Source organism: Pistacia vera, unplaced genomic scaffold (genome assembly GCF_008641045.1).
Source record: "Pistacia vera cultivar Batoury unplaced genomic scaffold, PisVer_v2 Contig433, whole genome shotgun sequence".
NCBI classification, from domain to species: domain Eukaryota; kingdom Viridiplantae; phylum Streptophyta; class Magnoliopsida; order Sapindales; family Anacardiaceae; genus Pistacia; species Pistacia vera.
In genome coordinates, this window is record NW_022196261.1 from 152,427 (window position 1) to 171,741 (window position 19,315).

Here is a 19,315-nt window from a genome sequence, read left to right on the forward strand (position 1 = left end):
CTATCATGCCACTCGCCACTTGTCACCCAAGTCTTCCCTCTATTGCGCTGCGTGATCCCACGTTGCGACTCTATGCCATGGCAAACAACCTCCATCAAGCCCTACCAATCAAACCTAGCTGCCTGTCGCCTGCCACCTACAGTTGTGTTGCTTTGCTTTTTTATTGAATCAGAGTTTGATTAAGTTGGTTGTGTGATTGAATTAGGGTTTGGTTGAATTTGATTTATGACTTGTTTGTTTGGGAGTGTGATTTATTTTCTTTTCGCAAAATTCCAATTGGAAGATCGGGAAAAAAAAGGGGAGGATGGGTTTTTTTTTTTTTTTTTTTTTTTTTCTTGGGTAAAAGCTTTTCGGCTTTGCTTTAAGATCAGGAAAGGGGTTTCCCTAATGTTGCACAGTGGAAATGTGAGATTTGGCTGGAGCCTGAGGTGGGGGTGGAGGAGGTGGTTGTGGAGGTGGAGGCTTTGGCGGTGGTGGAGGAGATGTTTGAGGTGGTTTAGATGAATATGGAGGCTTTGGAGTTGGGGCCGGGGCTAGAGGTGGTATTGATGGTGGTGGTGGAGTAGATGGAGAAGGTGGAGTTGGTGTTTCTTCTGGCCATGATGGAGGGGGTGGAGGTGGAAGAGGTGGTGGTGCTAGAGGAGGAGGAGGAGGAGGTGATGGTGGTGGGGTGGGGGTGGAGGTGGAGGTGGAGGTGGAGTAAATGACCATTTTAACCTTTCATTGTTAAAATAAATGAAACAGAGTTACTTTAAGGGTGGGGATCTAAAATAAATGAAAGCATGGGTATCAACTTGCCTTTTCATTAAACCTAGGTTGGGAACATGTCGTTTACTCTAATAAAAATAATTTTGTTTCCTTATTTTTGCCCTATCCTATTCTTATCATTTCCGAAATACACGTTTGTTTCCTTATCCTGAAAATACTATTATATTATATTAAATTATTTTTAAACACCCTAAGTTTGTTAATTTAACTAAACACTTTTCCAAAAAAAAGTTTAGAAATTGATAAAAACACCCCTACCCACCCACATTTGTCCGATTCCGACCACCACTGCTGGAAGGTGGTCGGAATCTAGTATAATGGCACCCTATCTGGTCAGTAATGCACCGATCTAGCCTTTTCCGGCCAGACCCACCGTGGATCTAGCTGGAAAAGGACAGATCTACAGCTAAAGATCTAGCCGTACGGCTAGATCTTTGGTCGTTGATGACCAAACGCGGCCAGATCTGGCCATCAATGACCAAATCTAGCATTTTCCAACCAAATCCACAGTGGATCTGGCTGGAAAAGACCATATTAGTGCACGAACCACCAGATCCAGCTGGTCGTGCACCGATACGACGACTTCGGCTACCTTCCAGAGGTGGTGGCTGACTTCCAGTATTTAATGGGTGGTGAGGGTGTTTTTGTTAATTTTTAATATTTTATTACAGGGGTGTTTAGTAAATTAACAAACTTAGGGAGGTGTTTTGTTAATTTTAAATTCTACCTCATAATAACCACTAACTTTTACTTTTTTAGAAATACTATCAAAAATACTAAAACAAATACACCCAAAAAAATTAATTACAATTTATGAATAGTAATTTGCAAGATATCTTGATAATTTAATAAATAAAAGATAGATATAGTTATTAAGTCAAACAGATTGGAATGGCACAAGTATTTTGGCTCAATTAACCCTTTTTTTTTTTCTTTTGATCAAAAAATATTTTTTCTTTGAAGGCACTTGAGAGATTTAATAAAGATGAATTAATATGAAGAAAAATTCTGGATCATTATTAAATATGTTGGGAAATTAGCAAACAGGCTAACCCAGAGTGTGGGGAAGATCCACGTGGTCATGTTATTTCAGCTCGAAAGCTTGACCGAATCCAGTAGCCAATATCCACTCAAATTCTAAGGTATGACCGAGCATGTGAGTCAACCAAGGCCGCCAAGGTGGGTTGGCTGGGATCAAGTCAATAATAACACGTGGCACCCATATCATATTATCTCTACAAAGCCATCTTATTAACTTAAAATTCAACCCTAATATGATTGCAGTTGGCGGCTTAGAATTTTAGATTGGGCATTCAGTACATCTTATTTCAATTGATCTCTTTCTTTATGGTATTTCCATATTGTTTATAATATATATAACATTTTGGCTTTGAAAATAACGGATAAAAGAATATTTAAAAAAAAAAAATGTGATGGTAAAACTTTTAAAAACCAGTTTCCAGATATAATATTAATTAACAGAAATTCTAAAACAATATGTTAGGAATAAAAGTTCTCCGATGATGTGATCTCTAAATTTCAATTACTATTGTATTTTCTTGTTATAAATTATGTAAATATTTGTGTTAGGTTAGCTATTTATTATCTTTTTGTTGTTATTGTTGTTGTTGTAACTAATGTGTTTAGATCCGTTTATACGCATTTTAGCTAATTCTTAAAGGAGATTAACACAACAACTCATCGTTACGATGGTTTAATCGCATGTGTATCTTTTTTTGTTTGAATTTCTTTTCAAACTTACCTGAAAATGCTTTTCTACTCGTATTTTATTTCAATTTTAATTGTAAGCAACGTGTTAAAACATATTTTACACTTGACCAGATTTCTTACCTTTTCAAGCAAAGCATAGAAATAGATACGCTTATTATTATTTACTGAATTCGGGATGTGAAATGGGGATCACCTGGTTACAATATTATTTAAAGTATCTAAGTTAAATATAATCCTATCTATTATTTATGTTATTAATTAATTATTTATATATCAATACCACATAAGAAAAGATATAATTTAGAATAAAAAACTTAAAATAAAATCTTAGACTATGTAACTTTATTAATATAAAATTAATTTCATAAACTTATTTGAAGGCAACAAATAACATAAGAATAGGAAATAAGAAATTCTGAAACTTCTCATTAGGGAAAATAATTTCTTTCATACAATTACAATTATCTAGTTCACTATTCCTTAAAATATTGCTTAAGAGTTAAGGTATGGGTTGCTGAGGGGAGTTAGGTTCTTGCTCAACCCATTAAAAAAGAAAAAAAATTAAAAAACAAAAATCAATTATTGCTACATAAATAATTGATGCTACAAAAGTCAACAATATTGATTCACTTTATCCTTATCAATTATTCAATTTCCTGGTCTCCAGGAAATTCTTCCTCTTAGGCTCACAAGATGAAATGTACTCCAGAAAACTAGCAAAATCTGTGTCTTTGTAGCGCCTTGGATTTGCTTTATCAATGAGTTTTGGCGATGGCGTCACCATTGAATTTATAGGAAGAGAATGCAAAGAAGCTACAGATATCCGAGACTTTGCAGAATTCACAAGAACTCTATGTAACACACTCTTGTATCTTCCATTGCTGAATATCTGAATTAAGAAAGCAAGGTTAATTAAACACTATAAGCATAAATAAATAAGTAAACATAATTGTAATACGGCAACCTACTGTCAAGATGTTGTTGAATTTTTATCTCTTATCCACCTCAAATAGTGGGGCTCAACATAGGTTTCCCTGATTCTAAGGTACTCTAGATTTGGATCAAGAAGAACACACTCTAAACCTTACTATTTAAGGCGAGTAAGAGATAAATCCACGTTGAATAAGGGTGGTGTTATAATGAAATTTCAAAGTAATTTTTACTGTAAATTTAACTTCTTGTGATTAGACCCACCTCAAGATGATCGCCAACATTGACAACGAATGAATTAGGAATAGGTTCAATTGTGACCCATTGATCTTTATATTGAATTTGCAAGCCTTCAACCTCATCTTGGAGAAGAAGTGTTAGGAATCCATAATCGGAATGGGGTGGCATTCCAAGGGTAAGATCGGGTTGAGGGCAAGGTGGATAGTAATTTACCACCATTAGCTGGCTCCCATCTTCGAATTTATTTAAAATTTCATCATCTTCTTCTGTCTTATTCATGGTGGCTCCCCACACTCCCAAGCTCTCAAGGATGGCCTCCACTAACATTAAGAACAAATAATTGGTTTCTTTTGCATAGGCAGCCGCCAATCTCCTGTTTCAGAATATTATGAATCAATTATTTATAACAAAGAGTAGAGAGTATTTTAAATTAAAAACTAAAACCAAGCAATTGAAAAATATTGTCAGATCATAATTCTCATTTTGCAACTTTTATAAATGATCTACATAAATAGATTATTAAAATTAATTAGTATTATACGTATCTTGTTTTAGTGTAAAGAAATTATGTCAACGGATTGCATTTTGATGGTGAAGCTGAGGTCTTAATTACCTCCAGTCAGCGGGAGAAGAAGGCCAAAGAGGAAGAACATCTTCCGTGGGATGACACATTAGCTTCAAGAAATCTCTCCAACAGAATACGCTATCCTTGTTCTGGTTAAAGCTAGTTCCATACCGTACCGGTGCTTTCATATCCGACGACATATATTTGGCTCTTTCTTCAAATGGGAGTGCGAAGAATCTTGAACTTACATCAATCATATTGCTGATAACCTCCAGAGGAATACCGTGATTTACAATCTGCATTACACAACAAACTTGTTATTTCCCATTTCCAAAACCTTAATTAAGCTCAATTTATGTACACAGTAACTTAAGCTACCTGGAAAAACCCGTATTCTTCACAAGCTTTAGCGATGGACTTGAGGACTTGGACGCGATTTGGACCCAGCAATTCGGAAAATTCAATAATGGGCAGTTTAAGATTAGGCGTCGCATCATTTAGGTGATTAACTCTTTTGTAAACTGCATTTGGTCGGTCAGAATCCGGCAATATGTATCTTCTAGGAACTCTGCTTATGCCAATTTCATGGAGATGCTTCACTCCTTTCTGGTACTGGCTTTCCGTCACATGATGATCATCATCATTTGTCTTCCTCATCTCATCACTAGTACTAAACGCCATTGCAGGAGACATAGATGTAAATTTATATGAATAAAACTACCTGCAAAACATAGCAAAAAATAATCATATACAAAGATCAATTTTACGGTAGAAAAAAAGAGAAAGACTTGGGCGAAGGAAGGTGATAACCAACCTTCTTTACTGGGAGTTTAGATAGTATTACTGCGAATATACAAAGAAAAGAGTGAATTGGTGGTGTATATTTATAGGAAAGAATTAAAGAGATAGCGAAAACAGTAGCTAGTTTTCGAGGAAACCAGTTCCGGTTTGTGAATCCCAAAGAAAAGTTCCAAATTTTTATAACGAAACCGTCGACAAGTTTTTTTTTTTCCAGTCATACGACGATTAATGGTAGGGCCATGAGAGTTTTCTCCTTACCACCACTTGAAAATAAATCTTTAAGAGCAAGGTGTAATACTTTGTCTTCTTGTTTAGGTCTCCTAGTCTTTATGCTGAAGCTAGAAAGCAAGCTATATAGCCACCTTCTTCTCCCTTTCTCAAAAATTTTGAGAAAAAAAAAAAAGAAAAAATTATTTGGTAAACTATGTTCAGGTTCTACATTTTAAAAACCTAGTATTTATCCCCCTTTAATTTAGCAAATGCTTACATTATTTTTTAATTAGAAGAATTTTTCTATTAAAAGATTAACATACCCCTCATATCGATATTGTTCAAGTATTAACTGAATAGTGATATAATGGACTGTATCCTATTTTAAAAACAAATATTCAGCCACCAGTTTTTGCATACGTGTCAAAATTTGCTTCGTTGTTAGAATATGTCTTGTGGTGGTTGGTCCATCCCAGTATTTCAAACTGCAAGGCTTGGACCATAGTAGACCTGAACCAAAGGGTCAATACAATCAACTCCTACTATTTTCTGATTATAATTAGTATAATACCATGGCTGACTTTTGCCATTCATCCAATCCTGATTAGTAGATCCCTATCCTATATTGGGTCATTAAAATTATATTATTATTATTTTCATATACAATATATATTTTTTTTCTTGATGACCAGAGGTATTCGGATCAGTTTACAAGCACCTCAACTAATACTTCAAGATCATAGAACTATCGGTCGGATAAGAGTCCCAGTGGGTACTCCTATGAATAACTAAGGAGAGACTCGAACTCAAGAACTCTTGAATAATACATTTAAAAGTTCTTATCGAATCACTCAACCACTTAGAAGTAGTTAATTTTTTTCATATTCAAAAATTTTAAGAAATTTGACTAATGAGGTGTGAACGTATACTTGGTCATTTATTGAATACGTATAAGCAAAATACAATGAAGTTCATCGAGTAACTTTACTGCACGCCAATTTTGACTGCTTAAAAAATATATGACTATATATTATCATATGTGTGAATGCATAATCTGATGAGGCTGCTTCTTTTTGGAGTTGAATGAGCTTTGATTATTTTTGGTTTTAATTATATGCATTTGTCGGCAAAACATTACTTAATCTTGAGCTGTAAACATTAGATTCATGACATATTCTTATGATGTAGTCTTAAAAGAGATTATTTCAAAACTAATAAATCAAAATTCTTATGCAAGAATCCATGCCCATCATCCTACGAATTTGCCAGCTGCGCTCTTGCTCTTTAATTTCACCATGTTAAGTAACTTTCACGGTAATTGTGGTCAANAGTATTATACGTATCTTGTTTTAGTGTAAAGAAATTATGTCAACGGATTGCATTTTGATGGTGAAGCTGAGGTCTTAATTACCTCCAGTCAGCGGGAGAAGAAGGCCAAAGAGGAAGAACATCTTCCGTGGGATGACACATTAGCTTCAAGAAATCTCTCCAACAGAATACGCTATCCTTGTTCTGGTTAAAGCTAGTTCCATACCGTACCGGTGCTTTCATATCCGACGACATATATTTGGCTCTTTCTTCAAATGGGAGTGCGAAGAATCTTGAACTTACATCAATCATATTGCTGATAACCTCCAGAGGAATACCGTGATTTACAATCTGCATTACACAACAAACTTGTTATTTCCCATTTCCAAAACCTTAATTAAGCTCAATTTATGTACATAGTAACTTAAGCTACCTGGAAAAACCCGTATTCTTCACAAGCTTTAGCGATGGACTTGAGGACTTGGACGCGATTTGGACCCAGCAATTCGGAAAATTCAATAATGGGCAGTTTAAGATTAGGCGTCGCATCATTTAGGTGATTAACTCTTTTATAAACTGCATTAGGTCGGTCAGAATCTGGCAATATGTATCTTCTAGGAACTCTGCTTATGCCAATTTCATGGAGATGCTTCACTCCTTTCTGGTACTGGCTTTCCGTCACATGATGATCATCATCATTTGTCTTCCTCATCTCATCACTAGTACTAAACGCCATTGCAGGAGACATAGATGTAAATTTATATGAATAAAACTACCTGCAAAACATAGCAAAAAATAATCATATACAAAGATCAATTTTACGGTAGAAAAAAAGAGAAAGACTTGGGCGAAGGAAGGTGATAACCAACCTTCTTTACTGGGAGTTTAGATTGCGAATATACAAAGAAAAGAGTGAATTGGTGGTGTATATTTATAGGAAAGAATTAAAGAGATAGCGAAAACAGTAGCTAGTTTTCGAGGAAACCAGTTCCGGTTTGTGAATCCCAAAGAAAAGTTTCAAATTTTTATAACGAAACCGTCGACAAGTTTTTTTTTTTCCAGTCATACGACGATTAATGGTAGGGCCATGAGAGCTCTCTCCTTACCACTACTTGAAAATAAATCTTTAACAGTAAGGTGTAATACTTTGTCTTCTTGTTTAGGTCCCCTAGTCTTTATGCTGAAGCTAGAAAGCAAGCTATATAGCCACCTTCTTCTCCCTTTCTCAAAAACTTTGAGAAAAAAAAAAAAAAATATTATTTGGTCAACTATGTTCAGGTTCTACATTTTAAAAACCTAGTATTCATCCCCCTTTAATTTAGCAAATGCTTACATAATTTTTTAATTAGAAGATTTTTTCTATTAAAAGATTAATATACCCCTCATTTTGATATTGTTCAAGTATTAACTGAAAGAGATATAATAGACTGTATCCTATTTTAAAAACAAATATTCAGCCACCAAAATCACTTGAACAGTTTTTGCATGCGTGTCAAAATTTGCTTCGTTGTTAGAATATGTCTTGTGGTGGTTTTTTTTAAGTAGACCTGAAACCAAGGTAAATACAATCAACTCCTACTATTTTCTGATTATAATTAGTATATTACCTATATTGGGTCATTAAAATTATTATTATTTTCATATACAGTATACATTTTTTTTCTTGATGACCAAAGATATTCGGGTCAATTTACGCGTATCTCAATTAATCCTTCAAGATCATACAACTATTGATCGGAGAAGAGCTCTAATGAATACTTCTATGAACAACCGAGGAGAAACTCGAACTCAAGACCTCTTGAGTAGTACACTTAAAAGTTCTTATTAATCATTCAACCACTTAAAAGTTAATCTTTTTCATATTCAAAAATTTTAAGAAGTTTGCTTAATGATGTGTGAACGTATACTTGGTCATTTTTTGAGTACGTATAGGCAAAATACAATGAAGTTCATCGAGTAACTTTACTTCACGCCAATTTTGACTGCTTAAAAAATATATGACTATATATTATCATATGTGTGAATGCATAATCTGATGAGGCTGCTTCTTTTTGGTGTTGAATGAGCTTTGATTACTTTTGGTTTTAATTATATGCATTTGTCAGCAAAATATTACTTAATCTTGAGCTGTAAACATTAGATTCATGACATATTCTTATGATGTAGTCTTAAAAGAGATTATTTCAAAACTAATAAATCAAAATTCTTATGCAAGAATCCATGCCCATCATCCTACGAATTTGCCAGCTGCACTCTTGCTCTTTAATTTCACCATGTTAAGTAACTTTCACGGTAATTGTGGTTAAATTCAGCTATTTTTTTTTCTAATTATTCTTTCAAGTGCAGATTTTCTTCAAAATAATACGCTAAATTCTTTTTTCTTTTTTTCCTTTATAATAACAGATCTAGCCAACCATTCTAGTACTAATCAGGCTTCAAATGGCTTTTTGTATTTTAAGATTATATTATTCCGAAACGCGTAGATCAAGTTTGACATTCAAACTAATTTTTGAGTCCTTTTTTAGTTCAGTTAATACTGCGTTTATAAATTTATCTGATTCAAGAACACATTAATTTTAATAATGATATACAGAGCCTTCAATTTCAATAAAAGAACTAAACGTACAATTGAGGAATCTGGTAAAGTGCATATATCTACATGGCTGTTCACCATACTTGAACACAGAAAGCTACATACAAGGGTGGTTGTCTCTTGTAAATATATATGAGCTTATACGCCAAGATTTAACGTGCCAATTTTCGAAAAAGCCAAAGTAAAGACGACAATTTGGAAAGTTACAAACGAATAATTCTAAGAAGCCTGCAATTTGCAATATTTTTAGGCAGCATTTTCATTTATTATGAATTTAGATTGACATGTAATATAAATCTTGTTTGGTATTGGTTAATGTGATTTAAGCATGATTAATAAATTGATTTTTCAAGAATTTTAGACGACTTTCTATCTTGTGAGTACGTAGGATGGACCGACCAACCAATAAGGTCTCCATGTACAAGTAAAATTTGGCCAGAAACAGAACCATTACTAAAAAATTATACTTGACCAGCTGCTTATAATATCTATATGCATGCATATGTTTGGTGATAATATAGATAATGATAACGTTCGTGCATGTTTTAAATTTCTTTTAGATATATATACTCCATGAAATTGTGTGGTTGATGATATACATTTCTAATTTATGAATTTTGAAGATTTCAACCTTTTATTCGATTACCAAAAATATATTATTAATTGGAAGAGGTTTCATTGTTAATTAACCAAAACTTCTCATTATCGAATAGTTTATAAGGGTTCGGTTCGGTATCTACTCCTCTCGTATGGAAGAAATTTTCAATATGTTTCAAATCCTTCACAATTAATAAAAAGACTCAAAAAAAGTATATTATGAAAGAACTCACAATATGTTTTCTTAAAGTGACATTTAAACATCAGTAAGCCGATCAATTGATAAAATCTAAAACAACAGTAACAATGTAAAGAAATCCACTGCATTGACAATTGATTATGTTTCTTGTTAAGGACATATATTAATCTATAATGTCATGAATTGCATTACATACACAAATTGAAGTCATCAATGTCACATTTCACATCCCCGAGTTAATCAATTTGAATTTCAGTTTATAAGACTTGGGTCCTCTTAACTTATTAATTACGTTTAGGTGAAGAATATTTTCATGAAGTCTAAATATAAACTCGTGCATACCTTGGTAGAAAAACAAACAATATCCTATTTGATCGGACTGGGAATATGATATCAAACGAACAAACATCCTCGGTCTGAACTGGATTATAAAATAAAGCCTAGAGATGGTCCTAGTCAATAGTGAATTACAGGGCTACATCGAGCATATGGCACGAAATGGTCTTAGTCAAGCACACGGCTACACTCAAGCATATTCTAAAAGCTAAATAGTAAATAGTACCACCTAGAAGGGTGCTAGTATTGGCAATTTCAGCTACTCCATTTGATTAATTAAACCTAGTTTTTTATATTAGTTGCTCCTTCATCTCGCCTTGGATGCTGACGTGCATCTTATCAATACCATTGGTTTATTTATCTCGTCTTTCCAGGAAACCACCGAGAATATAATAAACTGATGAGACACTTTTACATGTGAGAAGTCATCTCCAACAAATACTCCGATGGCTTATCCATGTATTACAGCTGTTGACCTCTTTAAGTTCTTGTACTTATCCACAATTACTTTGTAAACTTGCGTTTCCTCAAATATATTATACAATAAGGTATCTATCTCTAGGGTTTTCATTGTTTCAATTCTTTTTAAATCGACAAACCCAGGTGGATATTAATTTTTTTTTTCTTTTTTTTTTATAAGGCCGTTTATTAGTGCTGGATCTGTCATCTGTTTATTCTAGATTACAGGAGACCCTAATATAGTAAAGCTAAGTTTGTGTTTCGATTAAAATATAAACTATAATTGGTTGTTAAATATGGATATTAGAGTGTGTTTGGAAGTGTTTTTGACATAAATTTTAAAATTATTTTTAAGAAGTCAAAAGCATTTTTTATGATTAGTTTATAGGATGTATTTAGGAGTATTTGTGTAACAACATTTCAGGTACCATAAAAAGGTTTTATTATTTTTTGTTTAACATTTAAAATTCATCACCTATCAAGTATTTCGTAATTTTGTTTTTTTTTACCTAAATAATTATTTGTTCCAAGGTAATTTTATATGTAATTGTTTTCATGAAAAGCATGTATAAATGTCTATTTGAACTAAATACTTAAAAATAAAAATATATTAGATTACAAGGGCAATTATTCTAACACAAAATGTCGAGTGGTCGAATAGGAACTCTTGGATGTATTACTTAAGAAGTTATGAGTTCAATTTATCTCGGTTGTTAATAGAGATGACCGTTGAAGGATTTTACCTCGCCGTTAACTTCAGGGTCTTTAGGGATTAGTTGAAATATATACAAACTGATTGAAACACCCACAATCAACCAAAAAAAAAAAAAAGAAGTTTTGCAAAAAGAATAAATTTTCTAATTAGATCAAAAGATAGAAAAATTGATAGATGCTGTAAATTGGAGTGATCGATCTTTGACAAAACTTTGACACTTGATATTAGATTTTACTAAAAAATTCTTCGTACCAAAATATTACTAATTACATGAAGCTTGATTATAATATATGCAAGTTGTTATACGGACGGTCTAAAGGGTCTTTGTTCCCTAACTAATTCCTTGAACATTGAGGAATTAAATATATAATGCCCATTTAATATTAGGTCACAAGGGAAGGGCTAGCTCTTAAAGAAATAAATATTTCCATCAATCCTTCCTTCCTGTGAAGCACGAGTGAGCGATAACTCTCAAATACAAGTCAGTCAACCCTAACAAAAGCGACCCTTTTGAGTATTAAAAGTTTTGACTCTAAATCTGTATGTGGCTTTCTGTGTGGCTAGGGTGTTGCCAAGCTGTTCCTAAACTTCATTAATTTGTAGACCTCCCTCATTTCCGATCGATCCTCTGTTCATTTGTTTTTTCTTCTCCATGCATTGGATCCACGTCAACTTTTCATTATTCTATATCTTCAAAATGTAATCCTCATTATTTTATGTCTTTTCCTAGTTCATATCTTACCCACTAACTCTCTTATTTCATCACATAGATATATTTTTTGTAATAGTTATTGAAAATCTTCTACCATAACTACGATATGGGACATTGATTTTTATCTGTTTATCTTTTGATTATGGTCGAATTTCCATATATATATGTTTTACCTCTTCATGGGTTTTCTCCAGTAAGATTTGGAGAGAAATTAATGATATTTTCAACGTGAAGGTAGACTTTGTGACATTTATAATATGCAACAGAAGATGACCCGATGTTGATTGTTACGTTGACTAAAATATAAAAGAATTTATTAATTCATAGTTAAAAACTATGTCTATACGTCGAATTTAGCAAGTATGGGATTGGCCTCGTGTGCTGATGAATTGTAGGATAATTTAATATATAAATACAACTTGTACATATCCCCACATAAGTCCATCATTAAAGACTCAAAATGACCAACTTGTACAGAACCGTGTAAAATCTTTTTTTTTTTTTTTTGAATTGATGTCTGAAAATATTAAATTTTTTTTTTTTATAATTCTAATTAATAGGTTGACATTCATCTAATAGCATTATTATCAGACTAATAGCGTAATTCACTATTAATTATCAGCTTCGCATTGGAACTGAGCACAAAGATTAGAACACAGGAACAAACAAACATGTGAATAATTATAAAGAGTAATGGGAGGGGGAATCTTACCTAACAAATAATATAGGTAATTAGACACAAGGCGGCTTCTTCAAGCTTGAAAGATTGTCTCTACCAATTAAGTTAATGATCTAAATTGCATAAACAAACAAAGCGCTCGACTCATGGATCAAACTAAAGTACGCAAACGAACGAGTGATGACACATGTAGTATCCGAAATTGGTAATGGCAAATTAGTAAATACTTCTCATGGAATATTCAGTACTTTATTAGTAAGGAATATATGCTTTCCTAAATTCACAAGCACCTTATATTAATGGATATCTTGGTAAAAGGAATATTTGGGATATTGATATATCTATGAGATAATGATTCTAACCTGAAATAAAAATTATAAAAATTATAATCTCTTTAATTGCCCTTATCCCTGAAATACTTACCAAATCCAAAGATCTCTCTTGAAGAGAAAATCATACTAATCACAATGTCCCAAAGTTCACTTACAAAAAGACTACGCACAAGGTTTAAATATTTTGAAATCTCTATATATCCACTCTTACTAGGGTTGCAAACGAACCGAACACGAACGAACACCCCCGTTCAAAAATCATTCAATAAGCACAAAAGGGTGTTCGAAATCGTGTTCGAACTCGAACGAACACGGAATGGCCGTTTGAGTTCGTTCGATTAACAAAAACGAGTTGGTTGTGATCATTCGATAAATTATTTGAATAACTTGCAAATACCTCTCTCTCTTTTAGCATGGATGTCAACAGAAACACTCGTGACCTCTCACTCCCTGTCATCGATTCGTTTATGCAAAAATTGCTTTCATTTTCATTGTAAACTAATGATAATGCAAGAATTGGAAAATGATTTTGAAATAAAATTTAATACCTTCCAAAATTGCAAAACAGCAAAATGGGGGCTGAGGCGTTGATCTCTTTTGGCCTCTGGAGTATAGGGCAAAACGGCAAAAGGGAAAATGGGGGCTAAGGCTAACTATTGAGTGTTGAGGCACTGTCACATTGAGCAAAATTGCAGAAAAAAATTAGGGCTATGAGTGAGGCTGTCGCAATTTGCAAAAAGGAAAATGTTGGATTAGGTTTGGATTTTTGTTTTAAAATTTGGCTTGGTCAAGTTAGTTTGTTAGTTATTGGGTTTTTATTTTTTATATATATATAAACTTAGGTTTAATTAAGCTATTATATTATTAAATTTGTCATGCTATATATCACTTGATTATATAATATGTTATATTCATCAATTTACAATATATATATAACTTAGGTTTAATTAAGCTATTATGTTATTAAATTTGTCATGTTATATATCACTTGATTATACAATATGTTATGTTCATCAATTTACCATACTATATTTATTATTTATTAATTGAAATGTTATCCCATAATATTTAATTATTGATTACATTTGGAAAATTGTGAAGCTGTTATGTTATTAGATTTGTTATGTTATATATCACTTGATTATACAATCTATTATGCTATTAAATTTGTCATGCTATGTATCATAATAATTTATTATTTATTAATTAAAATGCTATATACTTATATATTTAATTATTGATGACATTTGAAAAAAAAAAAATCCAAATATTATATATATATAAGCATCATAATATTTTATTATTGATTACCATTAAAAAATTAATCCAAACTAAACCAAACATAATATAAAAAGGAAAAAAAAATGAAAAAATATAAATATAATATTAATGCAACTTGAACTAAGGACTTTAAAGTAAAAAGAATTGCATTTTTGACATCAAGCCATAGAAAATCCTTAATAAACTTAGCACCATATAAATATATATAACAATGTATACCATGTTTTCGAACATAAACGAAAGAATAAGCGAACAGATTGTTCGAGAACGGATGGATCACTCGAACGCAGTATGTTTGCAAACATAATCAAACGAACATTCCATGTTTGAACTCGAATCGAACACATTATCGAACGAATATCGAATTGTTTGCAAACAGTTTGTTATCGAGTTGAATCGAGCTATTATCGAACGAACATTGAGCTATTATCAAACGAACATTGAGCTATTATCAAACGAACATTAAGCTGTTCGTGAATAACTTAGTTCATTTGTAGCCCTAACTCTTACATTAATCCTTATATATGAACATCGTGACCAGAATCTTGACTCAGTGTCTTGCCGAAATGTTGAAAACCGGAGTTGTCCTACCAAATTGTTATCTAATCAGCAACATTTTTGAGATTTCCCATGTGGTGCAAAATCATGCATCAACAATATAGATACAAACTAAATATACAAATTCTTATACACAAACTAATATAATATCACTATTTTATTATCACATCAATAGTTCATATTTATTGAACATTTATTAAGTTTATTTCTATATGTATTCATCCATTCATATTAGAATAATATTATACATATAAAGTATGGATATAAAGACTTTTATATAAAGTGACGTGTCACCAAATAAATAGATGAATTATTATAAAAAGTCAATAGATGTATAATAAATGAGATTGAACGACTTGGCAATATAGTAGTTATGTCATATCATCACTGGTTCATAGGCAAGTCCGAAATAGGATCCACATATTAGAGGATGAGTCAGACTCACTTGTTACAGATAAGCACACTATGGGAGATATGGTTGTTTGTTTTTTTCGGGATTTACTCTCTACCCCTCCTCGGGCTCCACTTGAGGATGCATCCAAGTGCTTTTCTGGCCATATTTCTGAGGATATGATTTCTTCTTTGATTGTCCCCATTTTTATTGATGAGATTAAGCATGATTTATTTTTGAACCTGGATGATAAAGCCTCCGATCTAGATGGGTATATTGCTTTGTTTTTTAAGTGGGCTTGGGAGATTATTAGATTTGATTTTCAAGATGCAGTGAGACATTTCTTTGCCACTAGTTTCCTTCCTAGATGTGTGAGTGCTACACAGATTGCCATGCTTCCCAAGGTTGAGAACCCGGAGCATATGAGTGACTTCAAACCGATTTCATGCTGCAGTGTAGTGTATAAATGCATTTCTAAGGTAATTGTTAATCGGTTTAAAACTATTCTTCTGTGGGTTATTGTAGGCTCTCAGTCAGCCTTCACACCAAAGAGATGGATCTCGAATAACATTCTATTGTCTCAGAAGCTAGTACGCAATTATCATACTGGGACATCTTCTCCAAGATGTGTTCTCAATATTGATATTCGTAAGGCTTTTGATATAGTGAGTTGGGATTTCATCCTTTTGGGGCTTTCGATGGTTGGTATTCCTGATAAAATGGTTACTTTGAAAGAGGCTTGTTTGACATTTCCATTTTTCTCGATTGGGTTGAATAGGGATCTTTATGGTTTCTTTCCTACTTCTTGAGGAGTCAGGTAGGGGGATCCTTTGTCCCGTTATCTTTTTGTGTTGGCCATGGAGGGTTTATAGGGCATTCTTAGAGAGGCATCTCAAACTCCCGGTTTTCGGTTTCATTGGAGATGTATGCAGACAAGCATCACTCACTTATACTTTGTAGACAATCTAATGGTGTTTGGTCATGTCGATAAGGCCTCAGTTAGAATGATCAAATCAGCCTTGGATGATTTTGCTCAATTACCTGGTTTAGCTACCAACCCTGAGTAAAGCCTCTTATTTCTTTCTAGAGTTAGTGATGAAGATTGTTCTCACTTGTAGTCCATTTTCGGTTTTTCAATTGGGAGGACTTTCGATGCGTTATTTGGGAGTCCCTTTGATCACTACCATGCTTAGGCACTTAGACTACTAGCCCTTATTGGAGAGGATTACTTCTCAAATTTGTCTTTGGATGTCAGCCTCATCGACCTATGTCAGTCAAGTCCAATTGATCAGGTCAATCCTATTCTCTACCTAGGTTTATTGGTCTTCCCTTTTTATTCTTCCGAAGGCGATAGTGAGGAGGATTGAGAATATTTTAGTTGGGTTTCTCTAGAACAACACATCTTTATCTCATACTGGAGCCAAGGTAGCTTGGGCTTCTCATTGTTACCCTTGAAAAGAAGGGGGTTTGGGAATCAAAAGGATTCAGGTTTGGAATAAAGCAACAATTCTTACAAACGTTTGGAGACTCCTAACAGCTCGCTCCATGATATGGTTCTCTTAGGGGCATTCAATACTTTTGAGAGGCCACTCTTTCTGGCACGTTCTTGTTACCTCAAAGGGTGTATTGGTCTTAGAGGAAGATCTTTTCCAATCGAGAATGGTGTAGAGGGCTTATTGTCACATGCATTTGTGATGGGCGAGATACCTCTATTTGGCTGGATTATTGATTATCGCAGGGACCATTTTGTCATATCTTTTCCTTTAGGACTTCATTGGGATGCTAGGGTACCGAATACCAATGTTGATGGCACTTGGGCATTTCCTATTAGGGGACCTAGCTCTTCAGCCGATTTGGGATTCAATCACTCAGGTTCTGCAACTTGAGGTCAGTGATTACCATGTCTGGAAAAGACACCTTTTCAACAAGTTCTTTGTTGACTCAACTTGGAATTTGCTCAAGTATAGGCAAGAGGTAAACTCTTTACACCATCTCTTGTGGTTCTCGAGACATATTCCCAAGCACTCATTCATTTTATGGTTAGCCTCTTTTGGTAGACTACGCATTATGGACTGCCTACACTTTGAGTGTGTTCTCTACGACTTTGCATCTGAGACCCACAAGCACATTTTCTTTAGTTGCACACTCTCTGCATCGATTTGGGGGAGAGGTGTCTGCTAAAATCCTCCTGGCTTAGCTTCCTTTCTCCTGGACCTTTATTCTCTAATGGATGATCTTTCATTTTTGACATAAGAGTGACTTCAGGCACCTCATTGCACGGTTACTCCTCTCCACCACGGTATATTTTCTTTCGTATGAAAGGAATAAACGAGTGTTTAATCACAAGAGAAAAACTTGGCGTGTTATCATTGATGAGATTTTCACCTTAGTCTGAGATCAAGCCTATGACTTCCTCTAAGTAGACATTCTTCCTCCGCTTAGAGCATTTGGTGCTTGCCAGATTGATTTTGCTTTGTCTTTTTTTTTTTTTTTTTTTTTTTCCAAAGATCTTGCATACTCCTTAGGGCACTTGTGCCCCCACCTCTTTTGCATAGAGCCTGTAAGCTCCTTTCGAGCACCTATGTTGTGCCCCCTCTCTCTTTTGTATAGAACTTGCATGCTCATTTTTTGAGCAGTCATGCCCATCTTTTTGCCTCGTGTGTCCAAAAAGATGGGGACATCCATTTTAGTCATTTTTGACCTTCTCTTGGGGTATGCCCCTTGTATTTTGTACTTTTTTTTTTTCTTTCTTTTATACCTAGTTACCATTTTCAAAAAAAATTCATATCACTTTGTATGAAAATTTTTGTATGCACACTTTGTATGTGTAGTATTACTCTTCATATTGTGTTATATCAGTTTGTATACAATAATTTATGTACAAATTTTGTATATTTAGTATTATGCAGATAATTTAAAGGAACGAATTCAACTACGTTAATTTTTGACAAGGATTGATCAAAGAGTGTGTAGATGTATATGTATATGTCTTAGAAAATAATTGGGAAGAGACAATTATGCTTCACTCTGGTTTTACTATTAATTAATTTATGCTCGAATTGTATAGCAAGTATTACTAATTTTACAATAAGTTGGGGAAAATATCTCCAAAATGGAGGCGTATAAAAAATTATACTCTTAATGTATTGGATATTGGTTCTTAATTATTAGTGATGACAATGATCATGGAATGATTGAGATCTGATGACGATAATTATGGAGTGATTGGAGTAATTGAGATTTCTCTTAAATGTCATATATTCCGTTAAGCACAATTTGTGTGATTGTGTCTTTATGGCATGATTATATTTCCTTTCTTTACTACTACAAATGTGTATAAATATAGCATTGTACAAACACAATACATAATAGAAATTACAGAAAATAATTATGTTCTCTTATTCTCTTCTTAGGCATACTCAAGCACTCTCATTTCTCTTGCCACTCTTGTCTATAGACGGTAAAAATCTACGATTCCGGAATGGACAGATCCTATGAGGTTGAGGCCACTGACGATCTGTTGGATCTGCACACACAAAGAAGCAAGCGCGAAGCTCATGGGGGGCATCAATGTGGTGTCTGTTATAGGCACTCCGACGCTCAAGTTAGTGGAGCTTGAGAGGCTATTTAGTGAGGGCTAAGGGAGGAAAGTTTACTGGAATCTCATCAGAGACTAGAACTATGGCGAAGGTGACGGTGGTTCTTGAGAGCAAGAACTTTTAGGAGCAAGTATGTTGTATTCGGATTGAATAAATAATGAGAGGTCAAGCCTCTATTTATATAGTGAGCCTAGGAGCTTGAGTCCTAGTAGAACTCTAAGTTCATAATGGCGGAGTTTGAGTAGATAGGAAAGTCCTGATTTACTTGCCTTTGTAGGAGTAAGAGTCCTAATTCATGTAAGATTTTTGAT

At 33.7% G+C, this 19,315-nt stretch overlaps 2 protein-coding genes across 2 annotated transcripts; both read right to left on the minus strand.

The window, feature by feature from the left end:
• Nucleotides 1-2,900: 2,900 nt before the first annotated feature.
• On the minus strand, nucleotides 2,901-5,155 carry LOC116143897 (protein DMR6-LIKE OXYGENASE 2-like). The gene is made up of 5 exons (XM_031429345.1): nucleotides 5,049-5,155; nucleotides 4,613-4,955; nucleotides 4,283-4,530; nucleotides 3,694-4,042; nucleotides 2,901-3,388 (listed from the first exon to the last, which is right to left on the minus strand). The coding sequence occupies exons 2-5, from the start codon at nucleotides 4,925-4,927 to the stop codon at nucleotides 3,140-3,142; spliced, it is 1,161 nt and encodes a 386-aa protein (XP_031285205.1). The 5' UTR covers nucleotides 4,928-4,955; nucleotides 5,049-5,155; the 3' UTR covers nucleotides 2,901-3,139.
• Nucleotides 5,156-6,613: 1,458 nt separating this feature from the next.
• On the minus strand, nucleotides 6,614-7,444 carry LOC116143898 (protein DMR6-LIKE OXYGENASE 1-like). Its single transcript, XM_031429346.1, has 3 exons — nucleotides 7,423-7,444; nucleotides 6,987-7,329; nucleotides 6,614-6,904 (listed from the first exon to the last, which is right to left on the minus strand). Exons 2-3 carry the CDS (start codon nucleotides 7,299-7,301, stop codon nucleotides 6,653-6,655), a joined length of 567 nt encoding a protein of 188 aa, XP_031285206.1. The 5' UTR covers nucleotides 7,302-7,329; nucleotides 7,423-7,444; the 3' UTR covers nucleotides 6,614-6,652.
• Between the last annotated feature and the right edge of the window lie 11,871 nt (nucleotides 7,445-19,315).